Genomic DNA, 20941 nt, shown 5'->3' with positions numbered 1-20941 from the left:
TGAGCCTGGCTGGGGGGCTTCTTTGCCTCCCTCCTGCTGTGTGCCCAGCCTGGAAGCTGCAGTCTGTGACCGGCTCCCGGTGCAGACAGCTCCCTGTGATAGTGTTTCATCACTTGGCTAATGCGTACCCAGCCCAATTTTACTCTTTAGGTGTGTGTGTGTGTGTGTGGGGGGGGGGGGATGTGTGTATCACGACCGCTTCTGTTAATGACAGTGCGGGGAATGAGTAGGAGGGTGGGGTGGGGTGGGGTGGGCTGCTTTTAACCATGTAAAGCACTTTGTGCTACAGTTTGTATGAAAAGTGCTTTATAAATAAAGATTGATTGATTGATTGATCTGAGCGCTCACAGTGGGTTTTAGTCCATCATACACACAGATGAGCTTTTATCTGTGTGGGTCATCCAGGTCATGTAGTCTGAGGAGCTTTTCTTCATCCAGGAGGCTTCTAGAGTTTAAAAACCAGTGACCCGCGTGTCCCAAATACCAGCCTGTGAGCACAATCCACCAATAACAGTGAATAACTGAAATGCTCCCCTCTCCATGTTTAGCACTTTGACAAAGGAACAAAGAGAAATTCCCACGTCTTCCACACAGTTTTCTCTTTGTGAACACGGACAGTGTTTCTTGTACCCAGTTTGTAGGAGCTGGGATTGGACTCCACCACAGCAGCCTCTGTGTGGGATAGATGCAGTGCTCTGTAGTATAAAGCACTCTGTCAGTGAGCTGGACTCTCCATCGTCTAACATCTGCCTTCTTCAGCTGTAACCGTGTGTTTCTCTTGTAAACTTGGCTCTGATCATATGTGCTGTAATATTCCAGCTTTGCTTCCCGATCGTGCTGCACAGTCTGCACATGCTGGCCGGCTCCCCCAAGCTGAGAGCAGTGGGACTGCGCCTCATGACCGCTCTGTGGAAGAAACAGGTTTGCAATAATAACGCATTACTATAAATGTCATATTCATGTGTTCAAAGCTTCTGTTTGTCTGTGATTGTGTGCTGCTTTGGTCATGTCTGTAAGGACCGGGTCTACCCAGAGCTGCAGCGTCTAATGAGCCAGCAGGACAGCAGGGCGGTGCTGGGGAGGGACGCCCAGTGGGAGCAGATCCTGGCCAGGGCCGCCTGTGTCAGGGACATCTGCAGAGAGAGGTGGGTCCTCCCATACTTACAGAAACAGTGGGCACTTCATACATTCACTGGTTCATTCATTCAGTGGACTTTGCATGCACAGTGCAGACAGTGTGAGCTTCCAACACCAGGATTATTCATCTTCCCTTCTAATGAGTAACAATCACTGACTGGACTCTTCATAGATGTTTCTGCTCAACAAGCTGATAAAAGTTCAGAAAAATAGAAATATTTGTTTTTTCAGTCACATCACATCTGACGGACTTGTTAAGATAAATGAATGCACTTTGTAGCTTTGCAGTGATGAAGCCTCAGCTCGACGCTCAACTGAGTCCCTGTTTCTCCAAAAATCAGCAGGAGTCCAGTTTTAAATATTTACGAACAAATGTCCAGAGCAGCTACACGTGACTGAATCCAGAATGATCAAAGTCTTACAAAGTAGTGATGGGTCGTTCGCGAACGATATGGCTCTTAGAGCCAGGTCTTTGACGTGAACGACGCCAGCCGGCTCCTTATCGCGAGCCGTGGGTTTTTTTTTCTTTCTCTCACCCACTTTTTTTCGGCTTCACTCCGCACGCGAGCCTTGTGCTTTGCGCTGAGCAGAGGGGGGAGGGGCGGTAGTTAAACTCGAACAGAGCGGGAGGGAGAGAGAGAGAAAGAGAGCCAGGGACAACAACGTCACATTAGAAAGGTATAGTAATCATCCACAACTATTTTAAGTTGCAGATGATAAAGGATTCAGAAAGTTTATTCATGCAGGCCAATATGACAGAGAATGTGCATCTTCTTTTTGTTTTCATATCTTAATTTATATTTATTTGTGTTGTGGTTTGCAGTGTTTTGTGTTGTTTCATTTTAAATTTGTTTAAAAGGAAAAGCTGAAAATTTAAAAATTTTTACGTTAAAAGTTGAACAGTGACTAGTTGGTTTTTGTATTATTTGATTTATTTATTACATTTTATGTGGCATGACTAAATAAAAGTATATTTACGGTGGCCCCTAGAGACAAAGCAGCACGTACAAACTTCAAAACACGTAAAAACTCAGAAGCACGTAAAAACTCCAAAACACATAACTCAGGCTACGTCCACACGTACCCGGGTATTTTTGAAAGCGGAGATTTTTCTATGCGTTTGCACCTTTAGTCCACACGTAAACATCGTTTTCGGTCACTGAAAACGGAGATTTCTAAAAATGCCTGTCAGGGTGGATATTTTCGAAAACTCCGTTTTTGCATTTACGCGTGGATGAGGAAAATGGAGAAAACCCAGCGTCAAAGATGTGCGCCTTTTTTGATGTCACACTGTGCGCCACGTTTTGTTTCGGTGAAATGAATTTTTACAATACTGTTACTGTTGAATGTACTCTCTGCAGTGTTTAAATGCTTACATATACACACACAGTTACTGTCCCTCCACACATACGACTCGGTTCTGCTTCTACGCCCCATCTTTGTTTACTATTTCCCACTGAGGCTTCTAGACTTCTGATTGGCCAACATTTCTACACGTTTAGGAATATATCGGCACCTGTTGCTTTGGCATGCTCCTAGCAGCGTTTTCCTTCATTTCTGCATTTACGTGTGGACGGGATTATTTTTTTAAAAGGAAAACGGAAAATCTCTGTTTTCAAAAATACCCGTGTACGTGTGGACATAGCCTCAGAAGCACATAAAAACTCCAAAACATATACAAAAGACAACAGAAGTGCTCCAGAATGCTAGGCGCAGTGTTGAGCTTTTGTTACCTAGAGGCTACACAAGCCAGCAAGTATCAACGACCGGTGTGTGGTAGTAAGAGGTAAATGAACTTTTTTTTTTTTTTTTTTAATTATTTGAATATATATGAGTGCTTGTGTATAAATACACAAACAATACACATATGCTTTCAATTGTGTAATTTAGGTGATCTAGGTAGCTCTGTTTTGGAAGTTCAGTTAACGCTAGAAATGTGTTTTAGAGTTTGTACGTGTTTTGTCTCTAGGGGCCACTGTATATATTTATATATAAACATATATAAATAAAACCACTTTTTTTTACATTAGTAATTCCTTTTGTCCATAATTTTATATTATTGTAATAATAAATTAATTAAAGCAACAAAACAACCTGAAGAGCCGGTTCGGAGCCGAAAGAGCCGGTTCTCTAAAAAGAGCCGGAAATCCCATCACTATTACAAAGATCAGTTCAAACAGAGAGACTGAGAGGCAGCTAACTTCCTGTCTCTGCCAGACTATCAAAATAAAGGTCCTGTTACACCTGCTAACATGTGCATGCAGCTTTTTTAGCCAGCATTAGTGAAAACCTGGGAAACCCTCTGGATGGATGCTACAGTACAAATTTAGCAAATCATTGAGCTGTTTCGTTGTTTTCACAAATGCTTACGTTTGCTTTTATTGTAAAACATTTGCAGCCATAAGAGTTTGCAATGATAAGAAGCTGTGTTTGCATTTACTTACTTAAACATGTCCTGGCCCTTTTAATGCTCTTTTTCTTTGATAAAAATGGTAACAAAATGAGAAGAAACACATTTTCCACTTTGTCCACGCTGATGTGTGTGTTAACCAGGCCTTACCAGCATGCAGGGGACATGGTGGCTGCCATTTCACTCACTTTAAAACAGTGCAACAGACCAGACCTGGCATCCCCGGCTGCTCTCGTCCTGCAGGGACTACAGGAGCTGTGTCGAGCAGAGGTACCTCGTCTGTCTCCATTTGTCTCTTTAAATTCATGAATCATGTTTCTGGATCATAACGTTTGAATCTTTTCCAAAGTTCTACTCTTAAACTAAATCTTTCTTTCTCAGGTGGTGGATATTATCTCAGCATGGAGAACTGTTTGGCCTGAGCTCAGCTGTCACTCACAGCCAGGAGTGGTTCAAGCCATCGCTGAGCTTTTGGCTCTGGTGCGTCAGCTCACAGTTAAATCAGAGCAGTACGAGGTGCGTCGTAACGTTCATGTTCCCCTGTGTTGAGGAGCTAACAGAGTGACACAGGAACTCCACCAGGTTATGTTTTTCTCTGTGGTTCTGTCTGTAAACAGGACTCTCACCAGCTGTTTGTATATTCTAACCTTACTGTAGAGTCACATCTCTACATCACTGTGTCTGGTAGCTAAAGTTAGCACATCAATGTAAAGTTGGGTAGAAGCACAAAGTACAGACGTGTGAGGGTCCAGTCCTCAGAGTCCTGCTCTGGTCGGACTTCACAGGGTCAGTAACTAATAAATGGATCAGAGAGTGTGAGCATCTTTTTAAAAACACAAGTTTTGGTAATTTGTTGCTCTGGAGGATTCAACACAGCGCAGCAGTGGCCGTCCCAGCAGATGAATCCTAGAGCATGCAGTGCTGCTTGTTGGAAAGCTCTCCTCCTCTCTAACAATGATATGGCAGTACAGCTTAGGTTTGCAAAGTTGCATCTAAACAAACACAAGACCAAAGGCCATCATGCACAGCTTCACGTTTGTTGAAAACCAAACATACCATATTAGCACAGGACGCCTGATAGGGATGCTTTTGGGTTGCAGCCACAGGACCTGTGCACCTTGCAGACATTGAGTCAGCCACAAATTTCTCTGCTGTGTGAACTTAAGCTTAATGAAAGTCAGTGAATATAAACTGAAACCAACGGCTAAACCTCCTTAGGAAACTCAACTCCTTTGACGTCAGCACACCCATCATGATGACTTTTTACTACGCCTTCCTGGAAAGCATCATGACCTTCTCCATCACCTGCTGGTTCCACTCCCTCAGCCTTCATACAGGAACAGACTGCAGCATCAGTGTGCTCTAAAATATGGCCTTCCTGTCAGAACTCTGGCTCAGGTTTTCATCAACAGGCCCTTAGACAGGCAGCCAAAATCATCAACGACCCCTCTCACATTCTTCACCCAGCATTTCAATGGCTCCCCTCTGGGCGACGCCTCCGCTGCATTTCCTGCAGGACTGAGAGGAGGAGGAGCGCCACCTTTGTCCCCAAAGCCACTCTGCTTTTTAACTCCAGCCGATAAGAACATTTCCCACACCAGAAACATAAACTACGCTCTAATACTACCAACACTTTATTCACTTTTAGTCACTTACAGTTATTTATTCACCTTCAGTCACTTTAATTTTAAAACTGTGTAATTTTAAAACTGTATATACTGTGTATTTATTATCTCACTCTTATTGTGCTTATCTTCAACGTCATGCTGCTCTGTTGTTGGTTAATTGCCCCTTGGGGATAAATAAAGTCTCTCTGATTCTGGTCTTGTTTATTTATATATTGGTCGTTTGATAGGTTTTGTATTTGTATTCTTTTACATCATATTAAAATGTATAAATATATAGATTTAAATATATTTGTGTATTCATGTCTGGATTGTGTTTGGTTTTCTTTTATTTATTTCTGCAGTGGTTGTTGTGTATTACTATTTAGATTGTCTTTTTTCCCCCATTATTGTAATTGTGTACAAAGTTTGATTTGAATGAAATTTACACTCCAATGCTTTCAGTGTTGCTGTGTTGAGTGTTTTCATGTTTAACGTTTGTATGGAAGACACAGAAACACATTTGGCTAAAGAAATCTGTGCTAGAGTGACTTTAAAAAATAAATAAACAGAATGTAAATAATGATGTTTAGTATTTGAGATAGAAGCTGATTCTACAGGATCCTGATGGACACTCAAAGATTTTATAAAATGTTCCCTCGCTCTCATTAGTTCTTTACAGCAGAATATCAACCAATGTGAACCAAAACAATACAAGTGCACAGGTGGTGTGTGAGACTACAAATTATAGAATCAGAACTGCTGATTTCATTACTCTTAACTTCTAAAGGCAGGTTTTGTATCTGAGAGCAGGGACACTTGTTGTGGTCAGTGTGACTCGTCTCTGCAGAAGGTCAGGGCTCCTGATAGTTACAGTTAGCGGGTGACTTACTGGGCAGGTGGATCCTGAGTGTCTTTTGCAGTCAGGGTTCATTATGGTCCTGGTTGCTGCTGGAAATAAAGAAACAAAAGGAGGCTGTGTTGTTCAGGAAGTACAGACTGTAGCTCAGCAGGTAGAATTACTAACTGGAAGGTTGGAGGTTTGATCCCTGGCTGCTCCAGTCTGCACGCCACGGTATCCTTGGGCAAGATATGGAATCACGACTTCCTCTCTGATGCATCCATCATAGTGTCATTGTTAGAAAAAGAAGTGCTTGTGTGAATGAAGCACGCTGTATAAAATGCTTTGAATGCTCATATTGAAAAGCAGCTTATAAGAACTGGTTCATTTTCCAGATAATTCCACTATTAAGACAACAGACATGTGGGAGGATTTCTCCTGAGAGTCACACTGAAAGTCTTGCTGCTCCTCCACAAAATGAACTCTTCAGTTTAGATTTGATTAAAGACACAGCTCAGCTAAACACAACTCAAACTAATCTACACTATTTTTCTTTATTACGCAGCATTTTTATAACTATTTCCAGATGTTTCTAAAGATGAAAACAGAATTAAACTCCAGCCTGATCCGTTTCTGAGGTTCCTGACTCTGAACGTCCCTCAAAAGCCTCTCTGATCATTTCCTTGCGTCGCTTTTACTTTCGCTTTCGTGAATGTTGTGGCGCAGTTGATCGTCTCCATGTTAAGGTAACGTTAGCAGTCTGTACTGTTTCCTGGCTAACATCAGCTGTGTGCAGCTTAGTTTCAGCATAAATCTGCTTCGTTTGATGTGAGATCAGAGTCTAGGAACGAGACAGAAACAGTTAGTTGATGATCAGCAGCTGAACTCAGAGTCGATGTTACTGTGGATCCACTGACTGCTGACTGTAGGCAGCTTCACCTGCCTCCAGCAGTCTGTGGATGTTCATTAACTGCTGACAGTGAGACAGGAGTGTCCTAAGAGTTGCTTTTCGGACGTCGCTGCCAACATTTCATCTATAAAATGCATTTCTCTGCTGTTGTATTTGTATGCAGGTTATTTTCCTTTTTCAGTTTAACTGGTGATATTCATTCGTGTATTGTAGGTGAATGCGCTGATGTTAGTTCATAAATTCTGCAGAGTTAGTAAACTGGCCGTTTTTGCTCAATAATTCCTGTTTCATGTTCAAAACATCAGACAGAAACTCTGCGTTTGTTTTTATGTTCTTCAGCCTGTTGTTCTTGAGGTAATCAGTGCTGCATTTAATGACCCTCCACATGCTCTGAGGGTCGTTTGAAGAGAAATAGAACTTCATCTTTAGAGCATAAGTGGGTTTTTGCCCTCTTTATGCCCGCGGTCAGGCTCTGTTTATTGTAGTATAACACTCATAGGACACAGTGTCCTGCTGCACACACACTGCACACAATGACAGCTGCAGAGTTTGTGTCTGATGTATGAAACATTGTTGGGTTAAAATCTGGTCAGAATGAATCCAGGTGCAGGTGTGTCAGTTTAGGACTGTTACAACCCGGCTCAAAGGCCGCAACATAAAAAAAAAAGGAGACGAATAGAGTGCAGGTGAGAAGAGGCTTTTAACTTAAAATGGCACAACAGGTTCGCTAAAATGGCTGGTGCCACCAAGGCAAAGACAAGTGAGCTCCCGGGAAGCTTGCCTCAGGTAAGCTTTTATGCACACCTGACTAGGTGTGGCCAATTAGCACCAGCTGAACCCATTTAGATGATTAGGGGCTGCAGAGGGACGTAACACCTCCCCCCTCAAAAGGGTTTCTCTAGGACCCCTAAATTTATTAAAAGCCCCTCTGAAGCCTTCAGGTCCTTGACCCACAAACCTGAAATAAAAGTAAAAGCTAACAGAAGCAGTGTGTTCACATTATAGTCGGCATCTTTAAGCATGGATGGGCATGAGGATTTGAAGTTGCCACACTGAACACACAAAGTAACATGTGACCAACACAAAGGAGTACAACAGTCACAAACCCAAAATGATTATTCAGCCTGCTACAACACAAAATGAGAGCAGCCATGAATAATCACACACACACACACACACACACACACACACACACACACACACACACACACACACACGTGATCTGTGGTCTCCACCACACAAACGGTCACATACAAGTGGCCCTATACCACAACAAGTTACTTTAATCCAAAAAAAGTTCAGTGAAGCAAGCACACTAGTGACCAACCACAAAATGGAGAGCTATGGCCACACAATGATCACATTAAGGGTGTCTCAGCACCCCTTAGTGTTATCGCCATCACCTGGCCAGCAACACTCACGAGTGATCCAACAAAAGTAGCCATATTCCCCACAACACTAAAGGTCACAGCACAAAACACTCACCTCATGAGGATCTCATTAGCATCCATCAACACTGACATATGCACACACAGTACACATTATGCCAACTTAAAAACAGCCTACCTGCCTCAGCTACAGACCATAATTAATAAATGGTCTCAAACCTCCTACCAAGTTTAGTGCCACTGGTTCACTTTGAGCATCTCCCATCCTAAAACACTAAAAAAAAAAACCAATAAAACTTTACCTGTCTAGTCTTCAGTGGCGTACCGGGCTCGAGGCAACTTTAAACGCAAACTCAAGGGTAGGCAGTAGACCAGGGGTACAGTCTCCCACCAAACCCTGAAGCGTACCCCCACCCAGGATAACCACCAAACACAAAAAACTAAAACAACAAAGCAAAACAACAAACAAGTGCTCCGATGGAAGGGCAGCACAGCCACCCAGCTGAAACACACTTACTAAAGGGAGTCAGCCCAATTACAGTGAAAACCATCACTCACCCACTTAAAAGCAATACAAAAAAACTGATATTCAGCCCCCACTAAAATGTCCAAACGATCCCGGACGAGCCCCCACCTTATGTTACAACCCGGCTCAAAGGCCGCAACATAAAAAAAAGGAGACGAATAGAGTGTAGGTGAGAAGAGGCTTTTAACTTAAAATGGCACAACAGGTTCGCTAAAATGGCTGGTGCCACCAAGGCAAAGACAAGTGAGCTCCCGGGAAGCTTGCCTCAGGTAAGCTTTTATGCACACCTGACTAGGTGTGGCCAATTAGCACCAGCTGAACACATTTAGATGATTAGGGGCTGCAGAGGGACGTAACAAGGACCACTGGACTAACATCCAAGTGCACACAATATAAAGTGTATTCTGTAGTAACATCTATGGTGTTGCAGCAACAGTCCCACATGAAAACGTCAACAGTCAATGTCAAAATTCAATTCAATTCAATTCAATTCAATTTTATTTATATAGCGCCAAATCACAACAAAAGTCGCCTCAAAGTGCTTTATATTGTACAGTAGATCGCACAATAATAAATACAGAGAAAAACCCAACAATCATATGACCCCCTATGAGCAAGCACTTTGGCGACAGTGGGAAGGAAAAACTCCCTTTTAACAGGAAGAAACCTCCGGCAGAACCATGCTCACGGAGGGGCGGGGCCATCTGCTGCGACCGGTTGGGGTGAAAGAAGAAAAACAGGATAAAGACATGCTGTGTAAGACAGACAGAGATTAATAACAGACATGATTCGATGCAGAGAGGTCTATTAACACATAGTGAGTGAGAAGGTGACTGGAAAGGAAAAACTCAATGCATCATGGGAATCCCCGGCAGCCTACGTCTATTGCAGCATAACTAAGGGAGGATTCAGGGTCACCTGGTCCAGCCCTAACTATATGCTTTAGCAAAAAGGAAAGTTTGAAGCCTAATCTTGAAAGTAGAGATAGTGTCTGTCTCCCGAATCCAAACTGGAAGCTGGTTCCACAGAAGAGGGGCCTGAAAACTGAAGGCTCTCCCTCCCATTCTACTTTTAAATACTCTAGGAACAACAAGTAGGCCTGCAGAGCGAGAGCGAAGTGCTCTAATAGGGTGATATGGCACTACAAGGTCATTAAGATAAGATGGGGCCTGATTATTTAAGACCTTGTATGTGAGGAGCAGGATTTTGAATTCAATTCTGGATTTAACAGGAAGCCAAAACAGGAGAAATCTGCTCTCTCTTTCTAGTCCCTGTCAGGACTCTTGCTGCAGCATTTTGGATTAACTGAAGACTTTTCAGGGAGTTTTTAGGACATCCTGATAATAGTGAATTACAGTAGTCCAGCCTGGAAGTATTAAATGCATGAACTAGTTTTTCAGCATCACTCTGAGACAGGATATTTCTAATTTTAGAGATGTTGCGCAAATGGAAGAAAGCAGTCTTACATATTTGTTTAATATGTGGATTGAAGGACATGTCCTGGTCACAAATGATTCCAAGGTTCCTCACAGCATTACTGGAGGCCAAGGTAATGCCATCCAGAGTAAGAATCTGGTTAGATACCATATTTCTAAGATTTTCAGGGCCGAGTACAATAACCTCAGTTTGATCTGAATTAAGAAGCAGAAAGTTAGCGGCCATCCAGGTCTTTATGTCTTTAAGTCATTCCTGCAGTTTAACTAATTGGTGTGTGTTACCTGGCTTCATGGATAGATAGAGCTGCGTGTCATCTGCATAGCAGTGAAAATGTATGCTATGTCTTCTAATGATGCTGCCTAAGGGAAGCATGTATACTGTAAATAGAATTGGTCCTAGCACTGAACCCTGTGGAACTCCATAATTGACAAAATTATTGTTGACAAAAATCTCTTTTTGTCAACAATAAAATGACAGCAGACCAATTTGAACAAAGTTGGTAAAATGCTTCAGACATTAGTAAAATATTAAAAAGTGTCTTGATGCTCAATCATCCAGTAAATCCCCAAAAAGTTGATTGTGTTCATCTGGATGTTTTCAGCAGCATGGATCAGTGTGAGGACAGAGAGGAGGGAGTCCCTCCCTCTAAAAGCACTCTGTGTGGGGAACATGAGAGCCAGACCAAAGCTCAGAGGTGAGATGACCATCTCTAACTGTCCATGACTCTTCTCCATGTCACAGCTCAGCACTCACATCACTGCTCCATCATTATTCACACTCATACCTCTGTGTGTGTTGTTTTAAAGCCCAGAGCTGTGGGGCGTACCAGGCTCAGCTGGACATAGCCCTAAAACTAATCCAGAACCTGGACCTGAACCCAGCTGTGTTTCCTTAAAGAGCAACATGTCGAAGGATGTTATTGAAAACTTTAACAAAAGACTGTTATGTGACAAAGAGTAAGTACATTATTTTTATGAGTTTCAGATTGTTCATCATGTCTTTAATTTAATATTTCCAGTTTTTCCTTCCTATCTCATGAAGCTGTTACATTTATTGTTTTTCTTTTAGGATCAATAAGAGGCCAGAATCTCCTGGACCTGAACCCAGCTGTGTTTCCTTAAAGAGCAACGAGTCGAAGGATGTTGATATAAACTTTAAAGGCTGTTCTTCTTCTGCTGAGAGGTAATGTGTGTCTAGATGTTGTTGCTGACTCTGTATTTTTGAATAAATCCTCATGTTTAATATCAGCTCAGCTCATTTCACAAACATTTCTATGTTGGTATGTGAAGCGGTGTGTGTTGGAGTGTTTCCACAAACACAGCAGTCAGAGTGGAAAGAGTGGATGTTGTAGGAGGTGTTTGTGTAGTGAAGAGGCTGAGTGTCTGTAGGACTCCAGCTGCTCCAGCAGGTGTCTCCTTTGTGCTTTGCTTCAAACACAGTGTAGGGAGGAGCTTCCACTCAGGTGTTTCAGGTGTTGCTGGATGGAGGAGGACAAATAGTTTTTCCCTTCAGTGACACTTCAGCAGCTCAATGTTCTGGGGAGATGTTTGTCTTTATGAAGGTTTATGTTCTTACTTTGGTTAAACTGAGCAATACATTTTCCATCTAACATTTAAAGTAAATTTCCAGGTGAAACAAAGATCTGCAGCTGCAGCCTCTGTGATGTTTCACAGTCTGAAAGTAACAAATTCAACCAGAGTTCAAACAAAGGCTTAATATACGTGTTTGTTTGATATAATGCCAACAAGTACAAATAGGTGTTCTTACAGGTCTTAATCACAGAGCTCTGATAAGTCTGGTGACTTTCACAGTCAGTGATTTTGCTGCCTTTTATTCAAAGTCTCCCACATTCATACAGAGCTTTTAACACCAAACTCCTTTACAGTCCTTCTCCTCTCACACACCATCACACGACTGATTTGTCTGCAGCAGCTGTGTTACTGCTAGTATTTTATTATGTGTGTAATCTCCTCATATTGTTCCTATGGTTTAGTTTGACTTCCTTCTGCAAACTCAGCTGCTCTGTTGCTGATACACGTCTCCATCAATATGATTGATCAGATGCTGCCAACACCATGTGTTTCATGTGAACGCTCAGCTGAAACCCTGGGTTGACTTATCGAGTTAATAACAAGCTTCACGTGACTGTGAATGCTAAAGTGAATCCAGATAAAGGAAAGAGACCCTGCTAATGTTGGACTCACTTCTTAGTGTAGATCCCAGGAGGAAGTTCAACATAGCAGCCATTCTTTGTGCGAGCTCGACCAAACCTGAGACCACAGTGCAGGATAATGATTATCATCTGTCTCTGTCAAGCACATTTAAAATCCACAAATAACAAAAAGAATTATATTTGATCATTAAAAATATGTTTTCAATTAAAAAAGCATGAGCACACTGGTGGATTACAGAAACATGAAAACTCGTTAACAGTAAAGTTAATTTAGGCGTAAACAAAGAGGCAAACATACTTAAGTAGAAGGCAGGCCCGGCCCTAACCAATCTGGCGCCCTAGGCAAGATTTTAGGTGGTGCCCCCCTACATCGGCAGTGTAGTGTATGTACTCACAAGAAACCGAATAGCTTTGTCTTTGACCTTTTTTTTTTACTTAAAGAAAGCAAATTCACAATCAGAATAATTAACAAGATAAAAAAATATATGAATAAATAAATGAATACAAAAAATAAAAAATGAATATATGAAATACAATAAATTTTACATACATAAACACAATAAAACGTGTCAACAAGTTGGTTAAAATAAATTAAAAATACAATATAAATAAGGCACTGCACAAAACAAGATATTAAATAAACCAGTATGACTTTAACAACTATATTACAAAAAAGGGGATCCTACAGAGTTCTCTAGTTGTGCTTTTTAATACTGCATTAACTAGAATGACTTACAAATTACTGTACACCACCCCCTCATCAACCTCACATCACCTGCTACAGCATTACTCTCCTAGTCTTTCTTGCAGCAAAGTCATCTACAACATCATCATATGACAACTGATTTGAGACCACATGATTTATGCTTATGATGGAAAGTCCACTGAGACGTTCTTGCATCATAGTAGATCTCAGGTAGGTTTGCTGAGGTGGAGGCAACAGGAAGACCGCTTGATGCTGCTGCATCACTGGTGGGTTGTGCTGCTGAAGTGGAGGCAGCAGCGGTAGATGTGGTAGATGGCCCAGGGGTGGGATTTAGAAACTTCAACAGTGCATCTGAAGAGAGGAGTATGTGACACCACTGAGTATTAAAGTCTAATAATAAAAACATATGATTCCAGGAATAAAATGAAATGATATAATATAAATGAAAAACCAAACAGATATATGTATGATGTTAACTGATATGCAAATTAGATTAGATTCAATTTATTGTCATCATTACAGTGAAATGCTGAATAGCAGAATGCAAAGTAACAGTATAATATCATATGAGAATGTTATGTTATGATTATCTTTGACCGAATCACAGCAGTGCTCATATTAAAAAACAGCATTCCCTCTCATGTGATATTGCTTAATTAACATTAATGATGTGCACTTTAACAACTAGGCTTACAACTATACAGGGGTGGAAAAGTGACTATTACCTGCAGCGTAAACGTTAGCTAACCAGAAGGCAATAACAATGTAAACAAAAAACACCTGCTTAAAAGATGAATACAAATGAGGAATGGTGGGAAAGGTGGGAGTACTGTAATTACCTAACGTTACATTATTATTTTCCATAACAATTTAGCCCCCTCCACAATATTAACTGACGTTAAAACAGTTAACTAGCTATTTATTGATTAGCAATTAGCGAATCATGTAACATTAGCTTAATGCTAAAAATTTAGGTTACTATCACATTCAGACAAATAATTTCATGTAGGCTAACGTTACCTACCTCTGTCTTTTTCTCGTTTCTCCTCCTCTTCTTTTCTCTTTTTTCTTCCCTGGGCACCTGACAGTTTTGGCCGTTTTGACATCTTGTGTTGATTTTTTGATGTGGTGACGTCCAAAAGGAACCATGATACGGGAAGGGAGGGGGCGCACCGTGCGGGGAGGGGGGGGGGGGGTAATGTTGTAACAAATAATATTTCTATTAAAATAAGCTTTACTTTGAATTTTAATTAACGTGGGATTATTTTTTGTATTTAGAAATAATAGTACCAACTTCTTTTTTTTTTCAACATTTGTGGCACTGGCGTGGCGCCCCCTGATGGACGGCGCCCTTAGCATTTGCCTATACGGCCTATGCCACGGGCTGGCCCTGGTAGAAGGACTGATGTTTGTGTTAAAATAGCCTCTTAAAGCTGAAATACTGATTCAACTTCTTTACTCAAGTAAAGGTAAAAGAGTCCAGGCTTTGAAATGTACTCACAGTATTAAAGAAAAAACTCCATCTTTGAAGGAAATTTCTGCCAGTTTTTGTGCAAAGTTACCTGAACTTCTACCTCCAACATTAATATGAGAAAATTATCTGAACTTTTATTCTAATGAATTTAATCAGCTTGAACATTTTGTAGCACAAAAGTAGAAAAAACCCCAAAGGAATAAAAAATAGCTCCATTTGCTGTTGCCTGCATTGTAGATTGTGGCTTTGCCTCAACACCTGAACAGGAAAATGAATTTAGTCAAGTATTAAAGTGGGATTGAAGAGGTCAGGAAACCAGAGATCAGGTGTTGTGGTGCAGCATGGTCACAAGAATCATTTAGAAATAAAATATTTTCTCTTCTAGATTTTCTGCACACAGTCTGATGTGCTGCTGCTCTGAGGTTTACTGCTCTCTGTGTACTTAGAAAACTGTGAGGTACAAGTAGATTTGACACAAGTTATAATGGCTGATTTCCATATAACGGTGGAATTCAGTGACGTAATCGTTAAGTAAGAAGAAAGTTTGAAGCCTAATCTTGAAAGTAGAGATAGTGTCTGTCTCCTGAATCCAAACTGGAAGCTGGTTCCACAGAAGAGGGGCCTGAAAACTGAAGGCTCTGCCTCCCATTCTACTTTTAAATACTCTAGGAACAACAAGTAGGCCTGCAGTGTGAGAGCGAAATGCTCTAATAGGGTGATATGGCACTACAAGGTCATTAAGATAAGATGGGGCCTGATTATTTAAGACCTTGTATGTGAGGAGCAGGATTTTGAATTCTGGATTTAACAGGAAGCCAATGAAGGGAAGCCAAAACAGGAGAAATCTGCTCTCTCTTTCTAGTCCCTGTCAGGACTCTTGCTGCAGCATTTTGGATCAGCTGAAGGCTTTTCAGGGAGTTTTTAGGACATCCTGATAATAATGAATTACAGTAGTCCAGCCTGGAAGTATTAAATGCATGAACTAGTTTTTCAGCATCACTCTGAGACAGGATATTTCTAACTTTAGAGATGTTGCACAAATGGAAGAAAGTAGTCTTACATATTTGTTTAATATGTGGATTGAAGGACATGTCCTGGTCAAAAATGACTCCAAGGTTCCTCACAGCATTACTGGAGGCCAAGGTAATGCCATCCAGAGTAAGAATCTGGTTAGATACAATAACCTCAGTTTGATCTGAATTAAGAAGCAGAAAGTTAGCGGCCATCCAGGTCTTTATGTCTTTAAGACATTCCTGCAGTTAAACTCATTGGTGTGTGTTACCTGGCTTCATGGACAGATAAAGCTGGGTGTCATCTGTCTTCTGATGATGCTGCCTTGGTGATTTTAACATCCACGTCTGCTGTGACTCTAAACTTCTGGTCAAGGACTTAAATATTATTGACTCTTTTAACTTGACCCAGTGGGTTACTGGTCCCACGCATGAAAAAGGTCACACACTAGGCTTGGAGCTTTCCCACGGGCTGGATATGTGCATCACTGAAATATCTGAGTTGGGCATCTCCGATCATTTTCCTGTGTTGTTCACTGTAACGCTGCGCTGCTCGGTAGATAAGCCGTGCGCCTCAGCGCTTAAAAAGTGAGTGCTTAATGCTCTAACAGCGCCGCTTTTTCTGCTGCCTTTATGGACTCTGGAATAATGAACTCCAACTGTAAAAGTGTTGAGGACCTTTCGGACATTCTTCATTCTACCTGCACTGATATTTTGGACTCTATTGCTCCGTTCAGGACTCTGCGTGCTAAGCATTTATCAGATCAGTGGTTGAATGAACATACGCGCTCCCTCAGACGTGACTGTAGACGCGCCGAAAGGAGATGGGAAAAGGACAGATTGTATGCTTCTCTGCAGATTTTAAGGACTTTCTGTCTTTCTTACCAAGAAGCTGTAAAAACACAGTTTGTTTTAAACTTATTGTCAGTAAACAGTCAAAGGCCTCAGGTACTTTTTAATGTCCTCAATCGTTTTCTTCGGAGTCATTTCTTCACCAAGTATTTGTGATGATGTTTTAGCATTTTTAACAACAAGGTTCTATCTATTAGGGCTCTTGTCTCGCCGACTGCTGCCTCAGATCTGAGTCTTTCTCCTGTGTGCTCAGCTGTCTTAGAGCAGTTTGATCCCGTCTCCCTTAATGACTTGACTGCGGTAGTTTGTAACCTAAGATCATCACACTGCCCCTCTGATTGTCTCCCCCCAACTACTCTTCCAAGGATTGTCAGGTTGGAGATTGGCCTATAATTAGCTAAGACAGCTGGGTCTAGGGATGCTTTTTAAGTAAAGGTTTAACTACAGCCAGCTAGGGATGGGTACCGTTTAGATTTGAAAACCTGCTAAATCAGAATCAGTTGCTGATGATGGCTTTTTTCTTTTCCATTAATCATGTATAATCTTAACTCAAAGTGAACATAGACTTGATTGAACTAACTCAGATCAGCCAATTCAAAATGCTAATTCAATCAACTCTGAGTTTATGGCTAGACTCAGTTTGTTGGCCCTGCACCTTAAAACTATTCCCTGTTTGTCCCTCATGTTTTTTGCATATTGTTTTCACATCTTATGTCACAGCTAGCGGGGCGAGCCACGATGAATTTAATAAAGGACCCAAGATGCCGACACTGCTGTGAAGTGAGCTTTATTGAAACGGTGAAGTGCAGTGGAGATGGCCTGTGCAGAAGCTAAGATAACCTCTACTGAAAAAACTAAAAAACTAACCTGAAAGCTTAATCGGAGACACGGGGAGATAACACAGACGAACCAGCAACAAGCAGGAGAAAACAAAGGGCTCATATACACAAAAGAGCAATCAGGGAATGAGAAAAGGGAGACACAGCAGGATTAATTGGACATAACCAGACAAGGGGAAGCAAACTAGACACTAACATAGGACATGGCACTGTCAAAATAAAACAGGAAGTGAACACAGAGACACAATACTAACACAGTACAGAGGGAACACAGAAACCAAAACCTCAGAACTAGAAAATCTTAATCAGGATGAAATTGTAACAAAAGACAATAAGAATCAAAACAAAAGCACTGAGTCCACAGACTCGGGACATACATCGGCTCAAACTGTGGTCATAAATATTTTGTAAATCAGACTGTGTAGTTGTGAACTGAGTTTTGTAACATTGTAAAACAAAATATCTGAAAAGTTTATGTTTTTGCGTTCATTGATTTGTGTGTGTAAAAATGTAAAAAGTGTAATAAACATTAGAACTACTTTTGCTGACACAAAGTTTGGCGAGCACTGCAAGTTGTCCCTTTAAACCAGTCACTGATATAAAGAGAGCACCTTTTTCCAGGGCATCTGAGCATGGAGGCAAAGCTTTATGCAGGAGATGGTAAGAGCTGTTGGGACTAAAGAAACTGAGCAGAAAACTACAGACATCTGGAAACTGAGTTGTTAATTCTCAGTGGGATCACCGGGACTAGCAAAGCTTCACCATGACAGTCATCTGATTGACTGAACCCATCCAAACATCACTCCATGGACCTTTAGCTTGTGTCTGTGTGTGGACAGACATAACATGAGCTAATTATTCATTACTCCTCCACAGAGTGGAGCAGGAGAGAGCAGAGGTTTCCACTGGTCAGTCTGCACAGCAACATCAAACACACCTGGACTCTCTGGTTATGGTTTGTAGTACTACGTTTACATTTGTTCTTTTCAGTCACCTCTATGCTGCACTTTGTGGACCAGAGGATTGTCAGTGTGTCCAACATAAATCAGAGTTTGGGCTCCATAATTTCAGTCAGATTGGGGTGACTGTAGCTCAGGAGGTGAGCAGGTCAGCTACTCGTCAGAAGGTTTGTGAATCAAACCCTGGCTGGCAAATGTACTGGGTAACGTATTAAACCCAAGCTGCCCTCTGATGCATCCATCAGAGTGTGAAAGAAAGTATTTAAGCACAGAACAATGTGTTTGGTTGAATGAGGCATGTTGTATAAAATGCTTTGTGTGCACAGAGTATCACAGACAGCTGTATAAGAACCAGTCCATTTACCACTGGGTAATTCATATAGTCTTCATTTCCAGCGGCTGGAGGATAACATCACCATGTTTGTGAAGAACGAGCTGAAGAAGATCCAGAAGCTTCTGAGTCCAGATCACCCAGAAACTTTAAAGAGCCAGATGGAGGATGAGGAGATGTTTGAAGGTGAGGATGAAGATGAAAGAAAGAGCTGCAGAGAAGCATTTCTGAAGATCACACTCCACTTCTTGAGGAGACTTAAGCAGCATGAGATGGCTGACCATCTGCAGAGCAGTAAGAGAATTTCTCTAAAGACTGAATATTGATCTTTCCTAATAGCTCAAGAAATGGACCAATAGACATTCATCCTTTCAGGGTACTGAAAGGCTGTGATATTTATTATATAATAGTTTTTCTGAATTTCTTATTTTCAGAAATATTTGCTCCACTCTATAAACGTGAACTTAAAGCCCAACTGAAGAAGAAGTTCCAGTGTGTGTTTGAGGGCATAGCTAAAGCAGGAAGCCCAACCCTTCTGAATCAGATCTACACAGAGCTCCACATCACAGAGGGAGGGACTGCAGAGGTCAATGATGAACATGAGGTCAGACAGATTGAAACAGCATCCAGGAAACCAGACAGACCAGAAACAACAATCAGACAAGAAGACATCTTTAAAGCCTCACCTGGAAGAGACGAACCAATCAGAACAGTGCTGACAAAGGGAGTGGCTGGCATTGGGAAAACAGTCTTAACACAGAAATACAGCCTGGACTGGGCTGAAGACAAAGCCAACCAGGACATCCAGTTCATATTTCCATTCACTTTCAGAGAGCTGAATATGCTGAAAGAGGAAAAGTTCAGCTTGGTGGGACTTGTTCATCACTTCTTTAATCAAACTAACCAATCAGGAATCTGCAGGCTTGAAGACTTCCAGGTTGTGTTCATACTTGATGGTCTGGATGAGTGTCGACTTAATTTGGACTTCAACAAAACTAAAATCCTGACTGAAACCAGAAAGTCCACCTCATTGGATAAGCTGCTGACAAACCTCATCAGAGGGAGCCTGCTCCCTTCTGCTCGCCTCTGGATAACCACACGACCTGCAGCAGCCAATCAGATCCCTCCTCAGTGTGTCGACATGGTGACAGAGGTCAGAGGGTTCACTGATCCACAGAAGGAGGAGTACTTCAGGAAGAGATTTAGAGATGAGGAGCAAGCCAGCAGGATCATCTCCCACATCAAGAAAGCTCGAAGCCTCCACATCATGTGCCACATCCCAGTCTTCTGCTGGATCACTGCTACAGTTCTGGAGGATGTGCTGGAAACCAGAGAGGGAGGACAGCTGCCCAAGACCCTGACTGAGATGTACATCCACTTCCTGGTGGTTCACGCCAAAGTGAAGAGACCAGGAAGATGATTGAGTCTCTGGGAAAACTGGCTTTTGATCAGCTGCAGAAAGGAAACCTGATCTTCTATGAACCAGACCTGACAGAGTGTGACATCGATATCAGAGCAGCCTCAGTGTACTCAGGAGTGTTCACACAGATCTTTATAGAGGAGAGAGGACTGTACCAGGACAAGATGTTCTGCTTTGCTCATCTCAGTGTTCAGGAGTTTCTGGCTGCTCTTCATGTCCACCTGACCTTCATCAACTCTGGACTCAATCTGCTGGAAGAACAACAAACAAGCTCTCAGACAGAGAAATACTTCTATCAGAGTGCTGTGGACAAGGCCTTACAGAGCCCCAATGGACACCTGGACTTGTTCCTCCGTTTTCTCTTGGGTCTGAAGACTAATCAAACTTGTTTGCAAGGCCTGATGACACAGACAGGAAGTAGCTCACAGACCAATCAAGAAGCAGTTCAGTACATCAAGGAGAAGCTCAGTGATAATCTGTCTGCAGAGAAAAGCATTAATCTGTTTCACTGTCTACATGAACGGAATGATCGTTCTCTACTGGAGGAGATCCAACAGTCCCTGAGATCAGGAAGTCTCTCCACAGATAAACTGTCTCCTGCTCAGTGGTCAGCTCTGGTCTTCATCTTACTGTCATCAGAAAAAGATCTGGATGTGTTTGACCTGAAGAAATACTCTGCTTCAGAGGAGGCTCTTCTGAGGCTGCTGCCAGTGGTCAAAGCCTCTAAAAAAGCTCTGTAAGTTATAAAGTTTTTATTATTTAATTTATCGTTTTATTTTATTTTATGATAATGTATATCTTTTTTTAGGCTGAATAGCTGTAACCTTTCAGAGAGAGCATGTGAAGCTCTGTCCTCCACTCTTCAACTAGAAGACTGTGAGCTCAGAGCTCTAGACCTGAGTAACAACAACCTCCTGTACTCAG

At 41.8% G+C, this 20941-nt stretch overlaps 2 protein-coding genes across 2 annotated transcripts; both read left to right on the top strand.

Moving 5' to 3' along the window:
• Nucleotides 1-650: 650 nt before the first annotated feature.
• Nucleotides 651-4354, top strand: LOC134619416 (focadhesin-like). The gene is made up of 4 exons (XM_063465260.1): nt 651-921; nt 1018-1145; nt 3691-3817; nt 3929-4354. Exons 1-4 carry the CDS (start codon nt 853-855, stop codon nt 4094-4096), a joined length of 492 nt encoding a protein of 163 aa, XP_063321330.1. The 5' UTR covers nt 651-852; the 3' UTR covers nt 4097-4354.
• Nucleotides 4355-18683: 14329 nt separating this feature from the next.
• Nucleotides 18684-20017, top strand: LOC134618441 (protein NLRC3-like). Its single transcript, XM_063463828.2, has 3 exons — nt 18684-18891; nt 19032-19183; nt 19322-20017. The coding sequence occupies exons 1-3, from the start codon at nt 18684-18686 to the stop codon at nt 20015-20017; spliced, it is 1056 nt and encodes a 351-aa protein (XP_063319898.2).
• The last annotated feature ends 924 nt before the right edge of the window (nt 20018-20941 follow it).

The sequence above is a fragment of the Pelmatolapia mariae genome, linkage group LG20 (assembly GCF_036321145.2).
Source record: "Pelmatolapia mariae isolate MD_Pm_ZW linkage group LG20, Pm_UMD_F_2, whole genome shotgun sequence".
Lineage (NCBI taxonomy): Eukaryota > Metazoa > Chordata > Actinopteri > Cichliformes > Cichlidae > Pelmatolapia > Pelmatolapia mariae.
The sequence above is the reverse complement of the archived record's forward strand: the minus strand, read 5'-3'. Positions and strand labels throughout refer to the sequence as shown.

Coding starts and splice junctions, on each gene's coding strand:
- LOC134619416 (XM_063465260.1), top strand. CDS start 853: ATGCTGGCCGGCTCCCCCAAGCTGAGAGCAGTGGGACTGCGCCTCATG. Junction 1,146..3,690: donor AGGGACATCTGCAGAGAGAG/GTGGGTCCTCCC, acceptor TGTGTTAACCAG/GCCTTACCAGCATGCAGGGG. Junction 3,818..3,928: donor AGGAGCTGTGTCGAGCAGAG/GTACCTCGTCTG, acceptor TTTCTTTCTCAG/GTGGTGGATATTATCTCAGC.
- LOC134618441 (XM_063463828.2), top strand. CDS start 18,684: ATGTTTGTGAAGAACGAGCTGAAGAAGATCCAGAAGCTTCTGAGTCCA. Junction 18,892..19,031: donor GGCTGACCATCTGCAGAGCA/GTAAGAGAATTT, acceptor TCTTATTTTCAG/AAATATTTGCTCCACTCTAT. Junction 19,184..19,321: donor CAGAGGGAGGGACTGCAGAG/GTCAATGATGAA, acceptor GTGCTGACAAAG/GGAGTGGCTGGCATTGGGAA.